The sequence below is a fragment of the Rhamphochromis sp. 'chilingali' genome, assembly GCF_963969265.1.
Source record: "Rhamphochromis sp. 'chilingali' genome assembly, chromosome: 8".
Classification (NCBI taxonomy): Eukaryota; Metazoa; Chordata; class Actinopteri; order Cichliformes; family Cichlidae; genus Rhamphochromis; species Rhamphochromis sp. 'chilingali'.
In genome coordinates, this window is record NC_137935.1 from 28166585 (window position 1) to 28191655 (window position 25071).

The 25071-nt window shown below is 41.1% G+C and overlaps 1 protein-coding gene and 1 long non-coding RNA gene across 3 annotated transcripts in view; both read right to left on the reverse strand.

The window, feature by feature from the left end:
* dner (delta/notch-like EGF repeat containing) overlaps positions 1-25071 on the reverse strand; it is a 76571-nt gene that overhangs the window by 16830 nt on the left and 34670 nt on the right. The window contains exons 2-7 of the mRNA XM_080889007.1: positions 20235-20579; positions 20050-20147; positions 9980-10143; positions 6885-7033; positions 5948-6101; positions 3357-3470 (exon numbers count right to left, since the gene is read on the reverse strand). Of these exons, the coding sequence (XP_080745133.1) occupies positions 3357-3470; positions 5948-6101; positions 6885-7033; positions 9980-10143; positions 20050-20147; positions 20235-20579 (1024 nt within the window). The remainder of the gene's footprint in view (positions 1-3356; positions 3471-5947; positions 6102-6884; positions 7034-9979; positions 10144-20049; positions 20148-20234; positions 20580-25071) is intronic.
* Positions 15375-19191, reverse strand: LOC308400942. 2 transcript variants are annotated; one of them, XR_013972448.1, is made up of 6 exons: positions 19147-19191; positions 18894-19025; positions 18404-18467; positions 17893-18045; positions 17436-17526; positions 15375-16841 (listed from the first exon to the last, which is right to left on the reverse strand). It is a non-coding gene; the product is annotated as an uncharacterized lncRNA (long non-coding RNA). The 2 variants fall into 2 exon arrangements; XR_013972449.1 differs by lacking the exon at positions 19147-19191 and having other exon boundaries at positions 15376-16841; positions 18894-19139.

Consider the following 25071-nt stretch of genomic DNA (forward strand, 5'->3'; position numbering starts at 1 on the left):
TAGACTGATAATGTGTGTGAGGCCTTCTTTCAGACTGTATATGTATATGTGGTTAAAATACATTAAATACAGCATGTATACACGTTTCATATAAACATAGTCTGTAACTTTCTTATTGACTTTAACCCAAATAATTAGACATTTCAGTTACATGAATAATGTAATATTTTTTGATTTTATGTACTGTCCTAGCCTATATAATAAATAAGTGTGTAGCCCAGTAAGTTTAAAATCCAGAAAGCTACACAACGTGTTATAACTCGTGTTAGAAACACAAGTCTAACTCTTCTAACACGTCTAACGCTCTTTTTATTACAAATAATTAAAGTGTCACATGCTTAAATTTACACAAAATGTCAGAAACCTGCACTATCATGAAAACATTTTCTCCAAAAATGTAAACATCATTTTTCATGAGTTATTGGGTTATTACACACACACGTTCATTCATTTCCAGACTGTAACAATCAACCACCTGTGTTGATCCGAAATGCCCCTGGTGTTGATTTAAAATGTACTCTGGCACAATCAAGGGTCGATTGCTGCTTAAAACAAAAAATAAATCTATATCAACCTGTGGGCGATGTTTTCATGTATTCAATGTTAATTGTAGCGAGGCTCAAACTCTTAATGCTAGGTTATTTTAATAAACAATGTTGTCATATGCAAAGCTAGAGTGACACTAGGAGTGGCAACAGATTATTTTTAGGTTGGGACATGCCACCCCATGCCATCACAGTAGATCCGCCCCTGCTTGCGGCAAGTATTATTGCAATTTGGTGCTATACTGAAAACTGAAAATTGCAAGTGAACCCTTATGACTTCTACATCAGAGAAAGTGCTGCAGCTGGAACTAAGTACATACTTTGTGTTATTATGAGTCGAAAAGCAGGTATAGCATGTGCCAATTTGGCTGCTTAATTTTGCTTGTACTTCTTTGCCAGTGGAGAAAAATAATAAATACAGAGTGTCTCATTTATCATGGATTGCAGAGCGTTTCTGCTCTACTGGCTCCCAAAAAGAGAGAGAGAGAGAAGAAAAGCTGGAAAGCCAGTGTTATCGGTCCATTAAATGGTTGTTATCAGCTGTTATCACTGCCATTGATATTACCAGTAGGCAAACTTTTCCCCCAGCTACAAGGCGCAGTAGGCTGTTGTCAATTCATTTAACTGTGCGGTGTTCCTGCATCGACATAGGTGGAGTGTTTCCAGTTTGAAAGAGCAACTAAAATCTGTGTGAGAATGGTGGAGTTGGCAGAAATCAGATAACTTTCACCAAGGAAATGTTTGTATGGACTCTTTGCATGTAGTGCCATTCTGACTTGTTCTGTTTTTCATCTTAGTGATGCCTGCTAGAAGGTGCAAGACGGCACCAGCTGGCTGTCATAGGAAGCCAGTAACAGCCGTTTGTTGGGTTTATAACAATTTGAAACAGGTGGAATACATTTTTTTTTCCACCTCCATGAGTTGTGAATAAAAGCCTTTGATGATTTCTTACTCAGAGGTTTTACACCTGAGAATGTCAAACTCACTCACACCGTGGTCCACATACAGCCCACTTTGATCTCAAGTAAGCCAGACCAGTGAATCCCCCCGGTCTATCGGTATGAAGAAGTTTAACTGCACACTTAATCCCTAAGATATGTTGGTATTAGAAAATAAAGTGCAATTTCAGCAGTATATTTTCTGCATAACAAAGAAATGCTGTGATAGTAAAAGAATGAAGTCTGTCCCAATGACTCTTTGGGCATAAACTGTAAAAAATAAATGTATAAAATTTTGGAACAAGTTCTGGTAACTCATTGCCCAGAATGTCATTTAACTATAAAACAGATCGTTTTTGGTCATTTACAGAAATTTTTATTTTAAATACCTATAAAACAGGAAGGTAATAATATTGAATAATATGTAATAAATATAGTTAAATATTCAAAACTCATGCCGTCCTTCACTTGTTGCAAAGCTGTCGAGTGGGCTGGATCATAGTCTCTGCTGGGCCGATTTTGGCCCCTGGGCCTTATGTTTGACACAGCAGTTTAACACTGTTATTAAGGATCTCCTTCCTTAAGCCTTGAGGCAACTGTTGTTGTAATTTGTTGCTGTATAAATACATTTGAACTGAATTCTTTGAATTGAAGTCTTCCCTAGTTTTCAAACACACTTAAAAAAAACAAAAGACATTAAAGTTTCTGACATACAGATAATAAGACATCGTGGGGTCATCTTTGAGCCCTGCAAGCACTTCTCAATTTGACCCCCACCTGCTACCTTATGAAAAGCAGAATATTTGCTCATGCAGTGTGTGAGCAGGTGTTGTAGTTCTGAATGATTACTGAGATATTGATTAATCCCTTGTTAGAAATCATGGCCTGTAATGAAACACCCTTTTCTATGGATTTGTCATTTTGAGTTTGTGTGGGTGGAACATTTTTTTTCCAGGCTGTTACTGATTTTCTCTGCCATTATTTTTGCATTTGTTCCAACAACCAGGTGCTGTTGCAGTGTGAAATCTATCACCTTTCCCGAACTGAGATTTGTGTGTAAAATATGCAGTTTTTCCTTTGTCGCTACTTTGAATTCGTTTCTAAGGTTACACAACATGTGGCAACAAACTTGTCTACAAGTCAAAATTCAGATGCAGCATGAAGTTTTTTCAAACCTCTCCCTTCACAAAATCTCAGCACAGTGACTGCTTTGGCACAGTTCTTGACTGAGCTTTCACCAATATTGCTTTAATCTTAAGACAACATTCATAAAAGCAGTGGATTATGAATTCCTTTCCTCTCTGGAGACCTTGCTCCTTAGGCAGCTGTAGACTGATAATGTGTGTGAGGCCTCCTCCAGACTGAGAATGAACTGACTGCTGGGATTTATCCCTGGAACAACAAAACAATTTTCACTCAAGGCTCTCTTTATTCACATGTTGATGTCCACGGTCGGCTAATATTTTCACAGTCTGTGTACATACTGGAAACCGCAGTGTTGAGAAATGCTGTTTTGACAACTGCTTTGTGGCCACAGGTTTTAGGTCAATTGGGCTATGAAGACTAATTAAAATAGAGGAGGAGGGCTCAAATTAAGCATGTCAGTGGCACAGATACTCTCACACATGCACACGCACGCACACGCAGCGTCTATGATAACAGCTAAAAGCTGCACACACTACTGCGGCAAACGTATTTCTACAGATTTCTCTCTTTTTCCTTCTTTTTCACAAAGGCACACAAACACCATAAGCTGTGAGGTTTCTTGGCAATCTCAAGCACACAGACCACTCATTTCTGGCAGCTTCACTCATTCCTTCTGATTCACTTACGGCACACGATTGGTTCTAGCATGCGATAACGGGCTTCCTACCTTCGGGACAGTAACACCTGGGCCCGGCCAGGCTGCTGAAACAAGTGGCTCCATTCTTGCAGGGCTGGGAGACGCAGTGATCGACCAACAACTGGCAACGCTCTCCTTCATAACCTGAGAGACACGAGGTTTATGATCACACTGCTTTTGCTGGAGTTAACATTCTGTGTATTGTTATCATACAAGGATGTGATATATAAATATTTATACATCTGCAGAAGACTAAAGTGATGAATACATGGAAAAGCTGGAAATGATTTGCTTTCAATGTTAGATTGTTGGATTGCTAATTAAGTACTGTGTTATTACATTTGTGTTATTACTCTTGACCTTTTAGCTGTTTTATTCCAATACATGAAATCTCTGTTTGCCTGCAAATTGCTCCCACACAATCAGTTCAACAGCCAAAAATGGCACACAGGTACACCTTACACCCCTGAGAGTCTTTATCTACATCAGATATCATGATTATTATGTTACCAGCCTGGCAACCACCTAACAACAGGCTGTAATGCCATCTATAACATGATTTTCACTTTAGGGTAATAACTAAATAATGAATATCCACGTAACTTGAGGGATGCATGATACATTAAGATGTCATCATCTTGCCTAGCAACAACCTACCAGCTGGCTAAATTGACACATTTGTAGCCTTTGTGCACTTACAACACCTTATTAAAAAAGCCTGATATTAATTTTACTGTAATGACACCTAATGTAAACGCAATTTAGGCATGTTATATTATGATGTCATCACATTGTCTAGCAACCACCTAACAACGCCTAACTACAGCATGATCGTAGTAATATTTAATATTATTAAGAGTGGCTGCTCAGAGTTGTGCCTAATTTGGTTTCTAATTAAAGAATAATGTCAGCAAGACCACCTGAGCCACCTAGTAAAGACGGTGGTGTTTGCTGTCTGTTTCCGCTTTCTTAATTTTTTTCCAAACAGATGCTCACAGAGGGCTCGTTAGCACAACATGCTAATGAGAAGTGACTGGCAATCAGTAGTCACCTGTGACATTTACCTTCCTACCACAGGGTCTTTTTTTCCAGTTCCCGTCTCAAAATAAATCTGACAAGATCAAAAGTTCAGGCTACTCTCTGCTGCTCTTTTTATTCAGACATTTTCTTAATGAAAGAAGCTCTCACCTCCCAGCCAAGACAACACAGTCAGGTTCCAAAATATGTGAATGGGGAATCTTCTTCAAATACAAAAGCATACTGGGACCACTACTTTTTAAATTTCTAGTTTTTATACATTACAAGAAAACATTGCATACATTTCCATTGCTATGCAGATGACACCCAGCTATATTTATCCATCAAGCCAGATGTCCTAAAGGTATAAAGGCCTGGATGAAATTTTCTGTTTCTAAATTCAAATAAAACTGAGGTTATTGTACTCGGCCCAAAAGCTCTTAGAAACATGGTGTCTAGCTGATACTTACTTTGGATTGCATTACCTTGGCCTCCAGTAACACTGTGAGGAATGTACGTCCTTTAATTTGCATTTTAAAGAAATATGTGGGTGTGCTTTTCTTTTTCCATCTCTGTCTCCGGGTGCTGCTGAAAAGCTACTTCATGCATTTATCACTCATTGGCTGGACAACTGTAATTTATTACAGCCTTCAGTTAATGCAAAATGTTGCAGCGAGAGTCCTGACAGGGTCTAAAAAGAGAGAGTCTTAATTGACTCCCTGCAAAATCCAGAATTGAATTTAAAATCCTTCTCCTCACACACAAGATCTTGAATATTCTGGCCCTATTATATCTTACAGATTTTCATAGTACCATATTGTCCAAATAAAGCACTGCACTCTCAGACTGCAGGCTTACTTGTGTAGAGTTTCTATAAGTAGAATGGGAGACGAGTATTTTGTAGCACCAGTTCCCAGTTTGGATTCGGGAGACAGACACCCTCTCTACTTTCAAAATTATCCCTAAAACTTTCCTGTTTGATAAAGCTTATAGTTAGTGCTGGATCAGGTGACCCTGAACCCTCTTGGTATGCTGCTATAGGCTCAGACTGATGCAGGACTTGATGTGATGCACTGAGCACTTCTTTCCATTTACCACCTTTATTCACCATTTGAACAGATCATTAATTTACCTTCTCCCTCCCTTTTGTCCCATCTCTCTATTTTCTCCTTTTTCTCTTTTCAGGGAGTTGTTCCTTACCAACATCCTTACCACGTGTTGCTCATTGTTTGAGCTTTCTTCAGAGTACTGTATCTTGACACTGCAATATAAAGCACCTTGAGACAAATGGTGTTGTAATTTGGCACTATATAAATAAACCTGAATTGAGATGTTCAAACAGTCTATCTCAAAAACAGCACTGAAAGTAAAACCACACGATATGGCATAAAAACACTGATAGTGTGATAGGCCACACACAAAAGGGTTAATGCTGTGAGTTTTAACCCAAAACACAATCTTTTCTTAACCTTGCAAAGTCAGCTTTGGTGAAAAAAGTGAATGAAAACAAAACAACTCAGTGAGTGAAAATCACGAGCACAAGCATCCGCCTCCAAGCAGCAATATCTGACGCTCTGGAATGAGAACAAGTTCACCACACACACCTGGTTGACAGGTGCACGTGAAGTTGCGTCCTTCACCCCCCTGCCTGATGTCAGTGCAGGTGCCGTTGTTGCGACAAGGTCGGTGGTGGCAGGCGTCATATTCCTCACAAAAAATCCCGGTGTAGCCGTCTTCGCACTCGCAGAAGAAGGTGCTCTGCAAAAAAGCGACAGCACACAGATTTCACGCGTCAAATCAGGGAGCCCTAACGGCGAAACGGCAGGAGGGAGGAAAAACTTGTGAAACAGTAATAATGAGATCGCAGATTGTGAAATAATTCAGCGACACAACAATGCAATTATGAGCAGCGGTGACACAATTTGGTTTTCTCAGCTAACGAGGGAAAACAGAAGAAACGGCACAAAACCAGACACGGTGAGATGACCTCTCCAACACCTCCCTCTCTACACTTTCATTCACGCTTAAGAGGCACAACCAACCGCTACATCTTTTTTTGGTTCGGTACGTGAATGTTGGGGCTCAGTGGATCCATTTTTAACTATGAGCAACGGATAATTAAAACAGGCCTGCATAAATCAAAAATAGCACCGCAGTGTTTGTTCTTCCAGCTATTAAATTTCAGTGATCAAAACAGAGCACAATAATGCATCTCTGATGATGATGATAATGGGAATTCAGCTTTTTTGGAAGTTGCATGTTTTAGATGTTAGAAAGCAATAAAGAGATTGCTAAAACTAAAGCAATGAGCGTGCCCATTCAGCGGTGCTACCTTTATTTATTTCACTAATTTATGCTAGTTTGTCCCATAAAACGTGAACCTATTGGAGGGCTGTGTATAAAAAAGGCTTTAATTTGTAAAAACCCTTTGAATTAAAGCAAGGATTCTTCATTTTAGTCACATACTGTCTGCTGAAAGTAGCTTCTTGTATCAGCGAGCACTGAAATGTGTTCTCGGGTGAAGAAAAGAAACGTTCTCACCTCAGAGGGTTGGGTGATGCATTTGCCTTTTCCGGAGCACTGAGGGTCACTGAAGCTGCTGCCGGGCTCCACACAGCTGCTGGCCTTCACCGTCAGGTTGAGACGGAGCGTGACCTCCGGGGCCGTGGGAGCGCCAACGCGAATCACACCTGCCACAAGAGAGTGTGTAATCTGCTCATTTATACAACAAGTACAGTAATATGTGATGGATAATTTGGATGGATAATTGGACTCGGTGGTGGAGTTTTTAACCATACAGCAGTCTGAAGATGTACTTTCTTTTTCTATTTTCAGACACGGCTCTTCATTTATAAATATCGCAACACCTTTTGGAGAGTTTTTAAAAGGATTCCTGGTCCCCAGAGGATGAATTGTTGGCAAGCCCTTCTCTTTTCTCGCCTAGCGCTCAGCTGTATTTTTAGCCTTTTAGCATGTTGAGTGAATCATCAAACATCGGCCTGCAGCAGCCGCACACAGCTTTCATTTAACAATGCTTTAGTAAAAGTACACACCGCTGCCCCAAAACTGCATAAAACTTAAGTGGTAATAAAAGAATTGATGGATTCAGTTCATTACAGTGACCAAAATAGAGACTGTGCCTCTCCGTCTTTGTCTCTCCCCATCTCTGGATCTATAAATGTAGAACATGTCGTATTATAGGTTCAATCAAAGCTGACAGCTTCGCGGGCACTCGGATAAAAATAGCTTCGTAGTGGATATCACCTGCCATTCTTTTGGAGCAACACCGGTGACGACAGCGATGATGCAAGCTCCTCGGCCAATCGGAGCCCTGATAAAACGACGCGTGTTCCTCCGTCATCCCCGACCGAACCATCGTCAGCACAATGACACTGAAAGTCGGACCTGCGCAGTCATTGCGCTTTTAAACTGCGAGGAAAGCACATGGCCACAAACATGGCACTTCCGTCCCATGTGTAGATGGGTGCCTGTGTCTTTCCTCCTGTCCCCTGATCTTGCAGGGAAACATGCAGCACGCTTAAAATCATGCGTAGATGTGAGTTTGGTTTTGTTGCAAGCATTTTTATTCAATAAATGCGATACCGCCTGCGTCTTCATCCTTCTCCCACAAATTGTCCTTCATTCACGCCTCCTTCACGCCCCTTTATCCTTTCCTCTAATCCCTTTCTTTGTTGTCTCCTTTCCTCCCTTGCTCCCTCCTTATCTAACTCTTCTTTCTCCTTCTTCCATCCTTCCTCATCCTCTCTTCTCTCTGATTTAACTCCCCAGTGTCATTGCCACCGCCACCGTGTCCTTCTCTTTCTCCCTCCCTCCGTCTCTCTCCGGTGAAGCTGCCACCGAGTTACCAGACGTGTCAAGGTCAGCAGCCGGGAAGAGTAGCGAAACAGCATCAGGTATGTAGAGCACACGCAGGGGTCAGCCAGCCCTTCAGTCAAAGGAGCGAGGCTCCAATTAACCCCCGGCGGCACCCGCTGCAGCTCACGCCATGGTTTTTTGGCACCACTCTGTGAATACTCAAAAACTGCCCGTGTGAAGCTCGGTATTAAAACACAGATGGAATATCAGCATAAATGTCTGTTCGGTATGCAAATAAAACATTCTGACTCACATATGCAAATGTTATGTTATTTTCCCCCGATGACACTGAAGAATAAACGTCGCAATTACAACTTATTTAAATTCATTAATCCTCTGATGTTTTTGGCTCGGCTGTAAATGATCTATTTGGAGCTTCTTGACAATGTTTCAAATTCAGCTTTTCTGTGGTTGTTGGATGAACTGCCATACACATTAAATAATTAAAAAAACACACGATTCTCTGTAAATATGTATCTAGTTTTAATAAAGTTATGGCTGGTTTGGAGTCATCGAGGGACTATCTATTTATATTTCCCACAATTTTTTTATAGATCATCCTCAAACTTCACAACAATACACCAAGCCTTGGGGGACACGAGTACCTAGGTGGGCTAAACATTTGACCTTGGCCTTCATTCTCAGGCAGCAAGGTCAAAGTCGACCTTGAAAACGAAATTCCAGAAACCATATCAAGTAATGTATCATATGACAGGGCACGGAGACCGCTGTACAACACACTCGAATCTTAAAATCTTTACAGCCTATAGAAGCTAAAGGTTTCAACTAATTCTGCTGCAATCATATCGGCAAAGTTAATAAAATAGGCAGTTTTAGTATGTAGTGCTTCGAGGTTAAGGGTCAAGGGCCAGAGTCACACGAATTAGGGAAAAATCTTAGTTTCTATTGGATCATCTCCAAACTTTGAACCAATATATTAGTCACTAGGGGGGCATTGAGCTCTTTAACTTTATATTTTGACATTAATTAATTCGCTACACTAGATTTTTATATTACCAATGCTGACATCACAGATTTGATATAGGCCCTGTCCTTCAGGAGGAGTTGAGCTCTTGTTTGTTATGTTTCTGTCATGGTTAATCCGCCAATAAGCACAAGCTCGTTAATCTATAATATCTATAATCATTGTGGTTAGAAATGTTCAAATTAAATGTTTTTACCAAAAAAAGCAGAAAAATAGTACAAGTGCGATATTATTTTTGATTAAGATGCCAAACTGCATCCGTTTACTTGCGTTCCTGAACATTTGTTTTTAGTGGTCGAGTGTTGCGCCTAATTCATTTGCAGTGTTTCTGCTCAAATTTGGATTTGAAAACATGAATTCAGTTTAATATTTGCTTAAAAAATAACAACATCATTTTCAATTTTAAAAAAGTGTTTTCTTGATTTTATGGCAGCTGGTCGAATAAATTTGTTAAGCACCGTATGCCTATATTTTCTATGCAATCTGAGCCAAACATACTCAAACCGGATTTACCAGCTTTTTTAAAGAAATTATTCATAACAAACTAAATCCTCTGTTCTTCTCAAGGCTGTTTAATTTTGATGCCTTTAAGTAAAGACAAATCCAGATTCTTGGCTTCTGTGTCCAGAAATACAGCTCAGGGCTGGTTGCCTCAAAGAGCTAAATGCTAACATGCTGATGTTTGGCACATGTCCACTATTGTAGTTTCCTGTGTTTGCATGCTAATATTTCCCAAAAGGCATTATTAAAAAGTACCAGGACACCAGAGGCTTACTCAGGAAGTAGTTCTGTCCCAGGGGAAGCAAGTGGTCTGGCACCACCAGTCCATCCGGGGTCTGCAGGAACCACATGGTGGTGCCGTTCAAAATGGACGAACGGAGGAAACCCTCTTCGTTCACTCGCCACAGCACGGGAGCTCCACTGGCATTCACCACGACCCTGTTTGGAGCAGAGACAGGAAGGGAATCAAGTATGATGAGGCTGCTTTCCCAGCTCGTGACGAACGCTTACAGCCTTCAGTGTGTAAATCATAGGTTGCACAAGAAAATTCAAGACTCAGTGCTCAAACACAATCCACGTAGTGCACGCTTTTGCTACTGTATACCTAGCGAGGGTCTAATCCATCTTGCCAGCCATGAACCTTTTTAAAATGTCAGCATGTCAGCTTGAAATATTAGACACATGAATGAATCTTCTATGTGAAGCTGCCTGCTTCTGCTAATGATTATTTTATTCAAAAGAAGAAGTTTGGTGAAATATCATCCCGTGTGCACACGTCATGGTCGACAGCAGCTCAACAGTCAGTCAGTTTTTGTACCGAAGGACATTTTGTGCGGCGTACCCGATGATTAAAGTACTGTCCTCCTGTTGGTGAGTCCAAGCTGGGATCATAGTCAGGTCTGTGAGTAATGACTGCCAGAGAGGTTGATGCTTCTTGTGGAAACACTGTGAATCTTGTGAATAGAGTTGTGAAATACAATCAGTGTTGCTGGCATCCATCATTCACACTGAGCCATTAAATAGACCCCCGGGGACACGGAGGTCTCTGCAGACCACATAATTCAAACATAAGTCACATAAAAATACCAGTGACACCAAAATGATCTCTTTGGTCTCTTATTTAGACAAACCTATTATTGAGCAATTCCAAATTAATGTCTATGCAGAGGCCAAGATCAGCAACCCAAATGATATCGATGAGACAAAGTATTATTTACAGAGCTCAGTCCATCTCTCACTGCTACCAAAGCCACAGCCAACACGGACCATGAGGGTAAATCCCGTATCTGGAGGCCTACTGTTCTGGGGATCGTGCTGCCAGCAGGATGATCTAATCCCTCTGGGCAGAGCGAGAAGAACAATGCGCGCCATGTTTCATGCCAGAGACGCCGAGCTCCACCAGCTGCTTGCTGAAGAGACAGTAAAGAGCAGAGCCAAGCCGAGCTGAGCCGAGCTGGATCACCACGCAGAGCAGAGTGAAATCTGTCACTGGGGGTTGTGAGAGGCAGCAGCTTCAATGAGCCTCCTCTTGTTTAAATGCAATTGAGAAGCCCTCTAACCCCACTCCCACACCTAATCCATCCAATATTAACAAAAACAAAAATCAATCTGATTACGCTCTCAGCTCCCGCCGTCACGTATCTGTTCTAATGAACGCTTGTTACTTATAAGAGCAGTAATTGTTATTATTACCTCTGTGTGCTTTTCATACACTCAGCCACAGATGAAACAGATTTACAGAGAAATTAGGATAAAAAAATGACAGATACAGGATGTGCCTGGCGTGACAAATAAGCACACAGGAGTGTTTGTAACAAGCTGTTTGATTCATTACTAAAACATAAAAAATCAGAGTCAACTTTGCTGGCATGAAAAAATATAAAATGGTAATAAATTATTCAGAATTAAAGACTGATATTTGTAGTGCTGTGTAAACATACTGAGCCAGCCCGTCATGGGAAATAGGTGCAGGGACTTATTATAACAAGTGTAAGTGTTCTTGGCAATACAGTATATGAGGCATAAACAGAGTTTATACAATTCTAATAAGCTCAATATTTAATAACCAGTCTGAACTCTCTTAGTCCAACTTCCTTATAAAGTAGTCTTCAGGAATAGTTCTCCAGGCTTCCTGAAGGACATCCAAAGCTCTTCTTTGGATGTTTCTGCTGTTTGTTCTGTTCTCTGTCAAGATGACCCCACACTGCTTCACTAATGTTGATGTCCGGGCTCTGGGGAGACCAATCCATGACACGCAGTGTTTCATTCAGTGTTTTTCTATCCAGGTGTGCTTTGGCAGCATGTTTGGGATCATTGTTATGAAGAAAAAGCAAATTGCTGCAAGTGATGCTACTTTTCTGTGTTTATTCTGTATTTCCATCGTTTTGACAAGATCCACAACACCACAGGCTGAAACGCAGCCCCAAACCATGACAGATGGTTGCAGACACTCACTGCTGTACCTGTCTCCTCATCTCCTCCATACATCCTTATGATTGCTCATTTGGATTCGTCGCTCCATCAGACTTCTTGTCACTGATTTTCAGTCCAATTCTTGTGTAATTTGGCATGCGTCAGTCTTTTCTCCCTGTTTCCCTTCCTTAAGAATAACTTCTTGACAGCCAATATTCCACTGAGACCATTTCTGATGAGGCTTCAGTGAACAGTAGATGATCAACTGAAGGCTCAGATGCATCTCTCGGGTCTTGTTGGTCGCTTTGCTGGATTTTTTCCTGTCTTAAGGACATGACTTTCAGATTCTGTTCATCTGCTGTAGATACCTTTTCTTTTGTCTTCCACTCTCCAGTTTCCTCAGATTTCTTAAGGATAGACGCCATACTATGCCAGGTATCCAACTAACAACTCTCACCTTACCGGTGCAAATATTTTATCTTATGCCTGTCAAACTGTGCTGTATTTGGCATTTTTTGCTGCGTGTTTTGTGACAGGCTGCTAGTAACAAAGCACTTAAAGATACAATTAAAAACTGGTTCTTTGTAGACACAAGATATACCTCGAATTAGGTGCCTTTTGGGGCTTGAATGATTCATGAGTTTTAAGTGGCTTAACACTCCTCTGAAAATGGTCAGGTACATAAAGTGGACTGAAATCTAGTAAAAAGCAGCCAATTCTACACCAGCAATAAGAAAAATGCTGCCAAAGCATACAAAACAAAACGGAAATAGAAAAAACGAAAACAGAAATAGGTCAACAACAAAAAAAAGGGGGGAAGTGTTTCTGGGGAGACAATAACTCGAGGGACCAGTTGCAGGAACCCAAAACATGGTAGGCGTGTTTTATCATGACTCACATAATACTGATGACAGATTTTTAGGCTAACAGTCAGGCTAACACACTTACATCTCATCTTTTCTTTCCTCACAAAAACGATAAATCCTCCACTTCTTTTAAGTGTCTCCCAGCAAAATCCTTAGCATATTTTGGTTCCTGCAACTGGTCCATCGGGTTATTGTCTCCCCAGAAACACTTCCCTTGTGCTTTTTGAGATCTGTTTTTTCCTATTTCTGTTTTCTTTTTTCCTGTTTCCGTTGTGTTTTGTGTGCTTTCTTATTGCTGGTGTTTTCTTAAGTTGCTGTCTGTTTGGCCTCTCAGGGCCACCGTACAATGCCCAAAAAAAGACCTTCAGAAAACCTGGAAAACTATTTTTAAACATCACTAAAGACTAAGACTTTTACACAGCACTAAATTTATTATTCAAAAGAGGACAGAACTGCTTAAGTAAGCCAATTTTGCTTTTAAAAAGAAATCTGCCAGGCACACTTTGTGGTCCATAAGGATATATTGTAGGTTTGAGCTGAGGAGCAAGGGCAGGTTGGATGAATCAATACGATGGCTGTCCCACAGCGCTGCGGCAAAGAGGGGGGCTGAGCCTGGAGGTGAAGCTACGAGCAGTGACTGCAGTAATAAGATGGTGGACGGGCTGCTTGTAGCTGAAATGAGTTTTCCTTCGCTTCAGCCTGAGGCGCAACATGAGGAGTCGAGATATCCGGGGGTTTTTAAATGAAAATGTGCCCGGTGATATCTGACAGCTAGTCCTGCATTTGAATGCTCTACACTCATGCGACACGCATGAGTGTAGTAAGGCTTTGTTCGACTTCATGTTGGCATTTGTCTCATTTTTCGTGGCCAGTGAATAATTGTGACCTAGAGTGATTATTATTAATTCAAAGCGCTTGCATTAAAACAGTTCATAGTCTTGCGAGTGATACTCAGGTTCAGCGTACGCACGTCTGTTTAGAGACATGACAGCTACTCTCTCCGGCTTCTCTGGGATCTGAAGCTTCATCATCATACTATCAGCATCTCTAAATCGATGCCACTTTGGGATTGCTGCTTCATTCCTAAGTGCGGTGCGTCAGGTTTGTAAGAGTGCCCTTCACTGCCTGCATCTGGGCGTGCGTTCAGATGTCATGTGCAATTATACAGTATGAAAACAAAGCAGCAGCAGTTGATTAACTCGCAGCTCTCGGTCTGCGGTCGTGATGAGGGGCCCGAGTCGTGCCTGCAATATGTAAGGAGGTTCTACATAAAGGACCGCCAGCATTCACCTTGACCATTCCTTCAGCATAATTCACTGACCCTTATTTACTGAGCAAGAGGAAGAAAGTTTGCGAGCAAACAAGCTCCGAAAATACAGAACACACTTTCAGTCACGTAACGCCAAAGTCTTACGTGCAAGAGCCGAGTCACGAGGGGATTCAAGTGGGAGGCAATTAGCTTAAAAATCTTTGAGCTGTGTTCGGTTTCCAAGGAAAGTTTCTGCATGCAAGTATGCAGATGAAAGGCTGCACAAAGTAGAATCTATTTTAATGTATCTTGATGATAATTATGCGCCCGATATACCGGACAGCGTGCTTTGTTGTTCCTCTTGCTGATTAGGAGCCAAAGAGCTGAGCTAATTTTGCTGAGATGGTTTTTTAAGCTCGATTCTGGTGTTTGTGTGCTCACATAACACAGAGGTGAAAAGCTATCGCTGGCCACTTGTAGGTGAAAGTTTTCCCCACAACACTCTCTCCTGAGGGCATTTCCACATCACTGAGCTAATGCCACAAGTTCATGTCATGTTGTTCACGCGGTAATTACAAAAAGCTGAGATGGGAAATTTTCCTGGTTGTAAATGAAAGAGTTGTAAGTATCAGAAAAAACATAAAAAATTACTGCTGCTACAACTAGACTGCTAAGCACTCTGAATTATGAGGGCAGGAAAATAGCTGATTTAGGATACATACAGCTCAAACCCCTTTATCAGGAGTTTTTTTCCCATTATAGCACCACTACAAAATACTTTGACCACCTGTCTACACGGCCTGTGATAGCTGGGATATGCTGAAGCCCTCCCCCACGATGGATCGAAGAAGACTAATCATTCCAAAGCACTGCACACAAACAGGTGTTTCCATCAGAGCATGCCTGAGACATTTGTCAATATTATTGGCTGACAGTGGCCTATCACAGATAGAGCACTGATATGAAACAGACTTTTTTCACAGCATAAAAAGCAAAAGACTATCCTTAGGGAACTCTGAAATTATGTCATCACATGGTTTGTTGAGCAGAGCATCTCCAGCTCCAGTGTTCGCAACACTCTCGTACTCTCATGTGTGTATTACATGCAGTGTACACTGAAAAAAATATGTTGTTGGATTTACTTAATTCAATGGTGGACATTTGTTGCACACAGATGTTTTGCTTTGGCAGCAACTTAAACAATTGAATTAAATTAACACAATTTATTCATGTTCAATAAACTTGTGCAATTTGTGTTGATAAAATGTGTTTTGATGAAGTAATTTGAGCTCTTGGAATATTTTAATCCTTCACAATTTTCTCACGTTATCCCAACACGATTCAATAACTTTTACCCAATACTACTTGGTCACTTAAATACTACATGTTATCTTCAAATTACATTTTGCTATTATATTCTAGTATCAAATACACAATTTTCAAATGGAGGCCTTATAACAGATTGTATTGTTCTCTTCCAAGATGGTTGCTGGCATCCACCAGTAACCTTTCAAAACAACATGTCTAATTTCACTGCAGTAGGTAAAGAATTAAACTGACATTACTCCTCTACTGAATCTATATAAATCAACAGTTAAATAATGTCAGTTCTTCCGTGTTCTCTGGAATCAATCACAGCAAAGAAATTGGACTGTTTCTTTTGAAAAATGTTGGGAAAGAACAATACAAAACATTCTATTTAAGGCCTCTAACGTCAAGATTCAGTTAAACAACAATTATAACTAAACAATTTGAGGTAATGTTAGTTTCCATTAACATTAAATTAGGTTACTGAATTGGCAAACACCTTCCTATTAACACTACCCATTTTACCCCAATAACTAAAGAAATTAGCACTTGCAGGTCAAAACCTTTATTCAAGAGACGCAAAAATAACATTGATACAGTGACTGTCAAAAATTACAGCACTGATCATACTGTGACATCTTGGTTCAAAACAGCACACTTAGAAATATTCAACGTTCTTTACTTCAACTGAATGAAACTGAAAATACCATTTCACACGACCCATATGGGATATTTAGACTGTATAACTGTTCACGCTACATCTCTTCACTAGTAAAAGAAAGAAAAAATACAAAGAGAAATTTAAAAATGCTGCCAAACAGACAAACAGAACTTGTACAGAGCAAAAGGAAAAACAAACAACAACAAAAAACGGCTCGTCCTCATGGCAGTTGCAGAGTATATAAAAATGAACCCTGCGATCCGTTCCTGGAATTGAGCTTCAAAAATGCAGCAGAACAAGTGTGAGATTTAAATGTCCTCTCACCTAGAGCTGGTCACCTCACATGCATAACAGTGAGCTTCGTTGCAGGAGCAGTTTTGTCTTAGTTGTGAGCTTTTCTTGAGAGCTGAGTTGCATCCAACTCCATTACCACCCAATGAATCACCTCAAAAGTGTAGCAGAGTTGTGATGGGTAACTCATGTTGAAGGAATAAAAAAGGTCCAAACAGCATGGCTACTGCAAAGGTCACGTTATCCAGATCTTGAAGAACAACATCAGAAAAGTCATTGCCTGCTGCATCCTCTGGAGACAGATGTTCATTGTGGTTTTCTCAATCTGTGCAGTGGCCTCAGTCAAGTCCTGGTTAAACACAAAACATTTCTTTAAGATTCCTTTTTAAACTCATCTCTTTTGAATCTACCAGTTCTAATGTTAGAGTAATTTAAACCAATGCAAGCAACATAGTAAATAGCTATAGCCAAAGAGTGGTCTGCCATGCTGCCATTCATGGTCTAACAGAGTTTCTAAGAGAGGGTGAAAAACATAATAATTTCAAATGCTTTACATTAGTTTTTGTTAGAAAGACACCGGCCCATCAGAAATCCAGGTTATGTCACTCAGAAGATGTTAGAATTTAGACTTTCAGCCCCACAATTTGGTTAGCTGTTGGTCAGTTGGTCATTTTTTCAAACAAAAGCTAATATAAATATTGGTGGGATTTTCCTTTGTTCATTAGAATGACAAATTTAAAGTTTTTTCACACTGATGTGACCCCTAATACAGGGGTGGGGATGGGGCCTCAAGGGCCGGCGGCCGAGTTCACTACCAGGCCTCATGTGAACTTCAAATTATTAAAGAGGACTACTGGTCCTAACCAGTCCAATGAGGATCAAGTGGATAACTAAATGCATTTTTAAATGTTGCAAAGCCACAATCTACCCATAAAACACTCACCATGAACTCCTGCACCAAGATGTTGCAATTGTCTTTCACACAGATGCGGAGCACTTTGATGAGGGACTCCGAGCATTAATGTCATCCTTGACTATTATAACAATGAAAACAGAGATTTGTGAACTTTTCAGTAGCACAGAAGAAAATGATCCCAGACAAAAACTCTTGACTTTTTAAACCAGTCAACATGCAACACCAGCATCTACAAAGCAATATCAAAAGTTCCTGTTTGACATCAACTTTATGGATATATAGTTTCCAGAACATTTATTTTTAAAAAAAGATAATTTTTTCTCAGTGGGCCAGTAAATGCATGACGAAAATTATGGCATCCTTTTAGTGGAATCATTACTCACAGGTAATAGTTGACTGTTTCAATGGATGTAGCATAAAAATCTTTTACTGACCTAATGCAATACATATACACTTTGTAGTTAAAGAATTTTAAAGTTCTTACTGTCATTATGGCAGCTACATCCTTTAGCTTTGTGCCCTGTTCCCCTGATCACTTTGCAAACACTTTCAGCAGACTGTCAGAGAAAAACTCAGCTCCGTCAGAAACCTTGACTGTAAAGGCATGGTTGGGATGCACTGGAATGCTGCATTTTATCTGAAATGACATAAAATTATTTTGAAATAACAGCAGGCACTGTGCTTGGTTAATCAGTAATGTTTTGTTGAATAAAAACTGTGTTTCCAGATCTTATGGGATTAAAAAAAATCCAAAGATGTTTGTTTCTGATTTGCAACCCAACAACCCACAAGTTACAACCTCATTTCAGTTCAAGTGTGCATTAATGCGAGTCCAGTAATCACCTTTCTGGCAATACATACAGGTATAAGTTAAACCTATGGCAGATTTTGGATCTCTCAGTTGTATTAATAGGGTGAGTATGCATGCACCTAATAATTATAAAAAACCTATTATAATTAAGTTACAGAAACGAAAATAGAATATACTTTCTTACCATAACACCTTGAACCCACAATCCATCAGCTGACTCCTGGTGAAATGCAGAATAGAGGTCATCTCTCAATGTGCAGCAAAAAAAACAAAAACAAAAACAAAAACAAAAGGACAGCAGGTGAGGGCAGGAGGGGTAGGGATGTAAGCTAGCATAATGCCGCTGATGATATTAGCTAAAGCTGTTCAATGTCCAAAATCTCACTAACACCACGGTGCAGTAAATACACAATGTAACTGAAGAGTCAGTTGACAAATCTATTCACACAGAAAACCAAATTATGTTGTGAGTGCCTCGTAATTAGGTTTAATGTGATATTACGGCTCTTGTGCCAAAGACAAATTCAAATGAAAAAGCGCCAATTCTTTGACAACAGATAAAACAGCAAATAAGCTAACGGCTCTTTTTTAGCATGTTACATGGCGACACTCTAGACGTTTAACTACATTTGGCTGAAATATGGTAAAAATGAATTCAAAAAATCAAGACATACCAAAAACGTAGAGTTGGCTGCTCGACTTGACTGAGATGGATGCCTTTTTTAAACCACGATCCAAAGCCCGCGAGATGAAATCACGCGTGGTTTCACGAGATTTAACGTTGCTATCTTATTGACTTACTTCACCTGAACATGATATGAACAATTGAATACACCCTTTCTGCATATCATGTAGTTTTTACACTATATAGTTACATTTAACTTTAAAACATGAGGCAATTGTGTTAAATGCATGCAAGATGCTTACATAAATCCAAGAGATGGCCAGTCCCTTTTTTTCAGTGTAGTGCATGCCACAGCTGAGCAGACAGAAGCAGTGTCTTCACGATTAGTTGAAAACTAGTTTATTTAAAATTAGCGCTATTTCGTCTGTGTAGGTTCTCAGTTGTCCACGTTATGGGAGTCTAAGGAGCTTGGAAAGAAAGCACTGGACTTCTTTAAGTTTCAGGAAGATGTTTCTCATCTTAAGTTTCGTCACCTCTAAAACTGAAAGATGGAGAGTCCCAGGTATTTAAACCATAGTGGTAATCCCTTAACAGGGTTTTGACCCACTTATACCCACTCATCACATGAACCAAGGTATGAAAAAAAGGCAGAAGGTTCAATAAACACTCCATTTTCAAAAAAATCTGAATTTTCTGGCCATTATTTTACAGCTCAGACTTTAAAGGGCTAACCTCCAAAGCCCTTTAAAGTCTGGTTTACCGAAAGAAAGAAAGAAATCGTAGTCCCTGTGTTAATATTAGTCTGGAGTAATTTAGCAGCAACAACACATGATTAAAACACAATACTGGTGTCAAACTGTCTTTTTGCTATCGATGTTATTTCAGTTGGATGAATGTGTGCGTTTATTGAATTTACAGAAGCTCTCATGTACACAAACATGTTCCGGGTTCGTATTCCCAAGCAAGTTTATTTGGTCTCTGAATCTCTATTGGGAAAATTTAATTAAGCTGTCATTCTGTCTGCTGAGCAAACGGCATCTCTCGAGTAGTTAAAAGAAACCAGACAGATACAGCGGAAACAGAGCGAGATGAATAAACAAGGCCCCACAGGTAGAGCTCGCCCTGCGGGCTGTGGTTCTGGTTGATCAGAGCTTGCTCTAAGGGGACAGCAATGAGTTATAAAAGGTACTTGATGGTACTCTTACTTTACAGCCGTCTCTTCAGGCACCTCCAGAGACAGAGTCAGAGTTCCTGATGTCAGCTCACAAAGCTCAGGACTCACACAGTGCAGACCCTCGGTCACCTGAAACACACACGCATCGCCACACAGCATGAAATCTTTGTACTTTTTTTTAAATTTAAGCTCTACAGCAGCTTAAATTTATCTCACCCTGTCTGCCTCCCACGGCACTACCAGCAACCTCTGCCCAGGTTTGGGTTGCCATGGCTGCAGGGTGGGAGGAGGCGGCGTTGTGGTGGTGGGGACGGTGGTCGGTTGCGGCGGCTGAGTGGCGGCTGTGGTCGTGGAGGCGACTGGGGTGGCCAGCTCAGGAGCGGAGGGGGTGGCGGGGTCCCAGTCTGCAGCCGGCAGGTCCAGCAGGACCTGATCGCACCTCTCCCCCTCGTAGCCTTCGGCGCACTCGCAGGTGTAGGCCTGCTCCCCCTCCTCGCTGCCGTTGCGCTGGCTGCAGTTTCCATGGAGACAGGGGCTGCTGGCACAGGGGTCTGTGAAAAACTGAGATAATGGAGAAAATAAATAACCGGCAAAACATCAAGAGGAAGAAACAGAACGAAAAACACTCAGATGCTTCTCACTGCTGTCCTCACTGCCCGAGCACCTTTCGTTTTTTTCTTTCTTTGCCTCCACATCATTTTTTACATCCAAATCACAAAATGTCAACAGAGTAGTCAGCTTCTGTTTTAATGGGCTCTCGGAGCGGGCCCTTGAACGATGTGGAGGACATTTTATAAGTAGTCCAAGCTCGCACTCATCATTTCCTTTTCCCTCGGTGCTCAGCGTCTTCTTTTATTGCTCTCTGACTCAGCTTCCCTGTTTATATCCTCATCTCTGCTTTTACCTTTTATTAAATTTTGGACTCTTTGTTTCCAGTAAATTGTCGAGGGACGGCTTTTCTTCCATCCCTTCTTATGCATATATAATTTTATTATTCCACTCTCACAGCATGGACCCACTTACACTTTGTCCCAAAATACGGTTTCCCCCTCATCGTGCAGCAAAGAGAAAAATGCACCCTGACAGCCTCCTTCATGCTGGTTTCCCCCATCAATAATTGATCATATTTGGAGAAAACACTGAGGCGTGGATGTTGAAGGTGAAAAGGGACAAAGCCGCGTTTATGAAGCTCGCTGTCTCACACTGTGTTTGGCTTTCAGAGCCTTCTCTAATCCCGCTGCCTCTTTTTCTTTTTTAAAGCAATTTCCCTGCAACATCCTCAGGTATCTGTGACTCCAGCTGTCTAATATGAATGAATGTAGATGCAGTTTTATTAAAGGCAGCTGAAAACAGAAAATCAGGGTGAACAGAGGCAGGGGAATGATGCTCACACCAAAAAAAAACCCCAAAAACCCTCAGTGCATAAAGATGTGAGCATTAAGTATGTGCGAGAAGCAGCAGAACAACAAGGCATTATTAACAGTCCACTCTCTCCGCAAGCAAGTCACAGCTCATTAGTGCTAATCTCTCTCAGGTTTTTACAAGCAATGCTTCTATCAAACTTTCCCTGCTCCGAAGCTCAGAGAGTCCCAGCAGTCCCAGCGAGCTGCTCAGCAGTGGTTGCACAGTCTGCTGCTCTTATCTGCACTCAGACGGCACCGGGGATTGAGTTTATCAACCTTTAGAGAACAGCAATGCTGCCTTATTGCAGGAAGCATTAGAGTCCGGCTCATGACCTTTTTCGTGTGTCACTCCTGATTTTTTCCCCCCCTCCATCCCAAATGTCTCCATCCAGGCTGCACGAAATGTGCTCAAGCACAGCACAACAGGACCAGACCCAATGAGGTAAAACCTGCATGACAAAAAAAATCCCTGTCGCTTATTGTGAAGACTTTCCAAGGCTGAAAGTAGAGGTAATACAATCCTGCGCTGCCTCGTCTTCTAGTATTCTAGTAGCATGAAGCACCTCAAGCTAAAGCCTCAGTATAGAGATAGTTATAGCAATGCTTCTCTGACAGGGTTGATCAAAGTGAACATTATTATCTTTATAAAGTTAAGTTCGTGTTTGAGCTTTCTTTAAAAAACTGTCAGGTTTAGATGTTTGCTACATTTGTACGACTGCGTTAGCGCCAACAGAATTTATTCAATGTTTTTTTGGTTGATAATAATCTACAGAAATATTGCAGTGAATGCCTCCAGCTCCTCAGCTGTGGAGATTTGGTCATTTTTGTCTGAAAATTTCTGATGCTGAGTAGATCATCTGGAAAACAAAAGTTCCAAATCTGTTCATTCACTTACAAAAAGACAATATACTTGATTGGATGTTCTTAGTTTTTCAAAGAAGAGAAACTAAACACACCTTGGATTCAGTACCTCGTAGTATCAATAACTTGCAGTTATCATTTCCTCTATTACTGTATCCGTCTGTCACACCATTGTGCAGGAATTTTGGCCCATTTTTCTTTACAACATTGCTTCAGTTCATTAAGTTTTTCCACAGCACTTCGATTGAGGTCTGGACTTTGGACCATTACAACACCTTGATTCTTTTGCTATTCTGCCATTTTGTTGTAGATTTGCTGCAGTGCTTGGGATCATTGTCCTATTGCATGACCCAATTTAAGCCAAGCAGACGGATGGCCTTGCATTTGACTCTAGAATATTTTGGTATACAGCAGATTTCATAGTAGTCTCAATTGCTGCAAGGATCTCAAAACAAGACCAAATCACCACGCCTCCACCGCCGTGCTGAAAGTTGGTATGATGGTCTTTGGACTTCACCAGATGTGTCCCTGTGCATTATAACCAGACATCTCCAGTTTTATGTCATCCGTCCAAAGGATAGTCTTCCAGAAGTCTTGTGGTTCTTCAAATCCAATTTTGAAAATCTAAGTCTAAACCTTTCCAAATAAGTTATACTGATTAAGTATTTTTATAATTGTACTGTCAGAACAATTGTGGCCTGTAGAGTCTGACATGTAGCTCTTGGTTTTTTGCTGTCTCTGAGCATTTCACAGTCTGGTGTTAGGGTGAATTTACCCAGATGTCCACTCCTGGGACATCTATGGCTTCCACATTGACAAATGATGTTTCTCATGGTAGAATGATGGACTTATAACCCTTCCCAGACTGTTAAAGGGAGGTAATAGTTTGAGCATGTTGCTGATGCTTTTCCTTCTTAACATTGTGTTTACACACACCTGAACGCTCCAGACCTGCACACCGCCAGAACATCTGCTTTCATGGAGGTGCTCACACACATTTACTCAAGTGCATTTGATCAGCAGCACCTGGCTGCTGCTTACACTCTTAATTCCAATGGAAGCTGTACAGGTGTAGAGCTGCAGTTGATTAATTCAATAAAAATGTCCTTAGTCTGTTTTTGTAACGTGTAAGTTAGCCTTGGAATAGATTCACAAGCATTTAAAACAGACCACCTATCTGCCTGATCAGATCTTTTACCAGGACAGGGGAGGTGTGTGCAGTAACTCTTATCACTTCAGTACGTAGATGCTGGTGACTCTGTGGGCACAGTTCTGCCCAGTATCACTCTTATCAGCTGCATATACTGAAAACAGGTTTGCAGAGTTATATCAGATTGATCATGATGTCCTGACATGCTTGGTGTTAGCTATTCGTGTTTTACGTGTCTTCCTGCATCATTTTTCTGATTGTTCTGCTGCACCAGACCGCTCATATGCCTGGGGTCTGGCTAACCATGTGAATCAATTTCTTCTAAGCAGCTGATAATAACCCACATTAGCTCCTTTATCTATATCCCCACATGCTCCAACACACAGTACAAAGAGATCCTCCGAGGCCAAATTAATTGCTTCTCAAGGTGCTGTGATCTATTTGCTAATTTGAGATAGCCGCCCTGAGGAGAAAAGATCAATACAGCTGGATGGAGGGAAACAACCACAATACTTAAGCACTGACAGCCACAATTTAACCTGGTGGAGGTGCTGGATGAGTCTGTTTTTAAAGACATGCCACACACACACATGAAGACACACTACATTGCCAACATGTTTTACTCAGTCATCCAAATCACTGAGTTCACGTGTTTCAATCACGTTGATGGCCACAGGAGTATAAAATCAGATGTCAGATGCGGTGGTATAAAGCACACCACCAGTGGACTCTAGAGCTGTGATGAATCACGCCTCTCCGTCTGGCAGTCTGACGGACGAGCCTGGGTATGGTGGTTGCCAGGAGAACAGTACTTGCCTGACTGCACTGTGCCAACTATAAGGTTTGGTGAAGGGGGGATTATGGTGAGGGGTTGTTTTTCTGGAGTTTGGCTCGGCCTCTTAGGTCCAGTAGAAGGAACTCTTAATGTTTTAGCATAACAAGACATTTTGGACGATTTCAGCTCCCGATTTTGTGGGAACAGTTTGGGGATGGTCCCTTCCTGTTCCAACGTGACTGCACACCAGTGCACAAAGCAAAGTACATAAAAACATGGATGAGGGAGTTTGGTGTGGAAGAACTTGACTGGCCCGCACAGAGTCCTGACCTCAACCTGAACACCTTTGGGATGAATTAGAGTGGAGACTATGAGCCAGGCCTTCTGATCCAACATTAGTGTCTGACCTCATACAGTGGGGCAAAAAAGTATTTAGTCAGCCACCGATTGTGCAAGTTCCCCCACCTAAAATGATGACAGAGGTCAGTAATTTGCACCAGAGGTACACTTCAACTGTGAGAGACAGAATGTGAAAAAAAAATCCATGAATCCACATGGTAGGATTTGTAAGGAATTTATTCGTAAATTAGGGTGGAAAATAAGTATTTGGTCACCTCAAACAAGGAAAATCTCTGGCTCTCACAGACCTGTAACGTCTTCTGTAAGAAGCTTTTCTGTCCCCCACTCGTTACCTGTATGAATGGCACCTGTTTGAACTCATCATCTGTATAAAAGACACCTGTCCACAGCCTCAAACAGTCAGACTCCAAACTCCGCCATGGCCAAGACCAAAGAGCTTTCGAAGGACGCCAGGAAAAGTATTGTAGACCTGCACCAGACTGGGAAGAGTGAATCTACAATAGG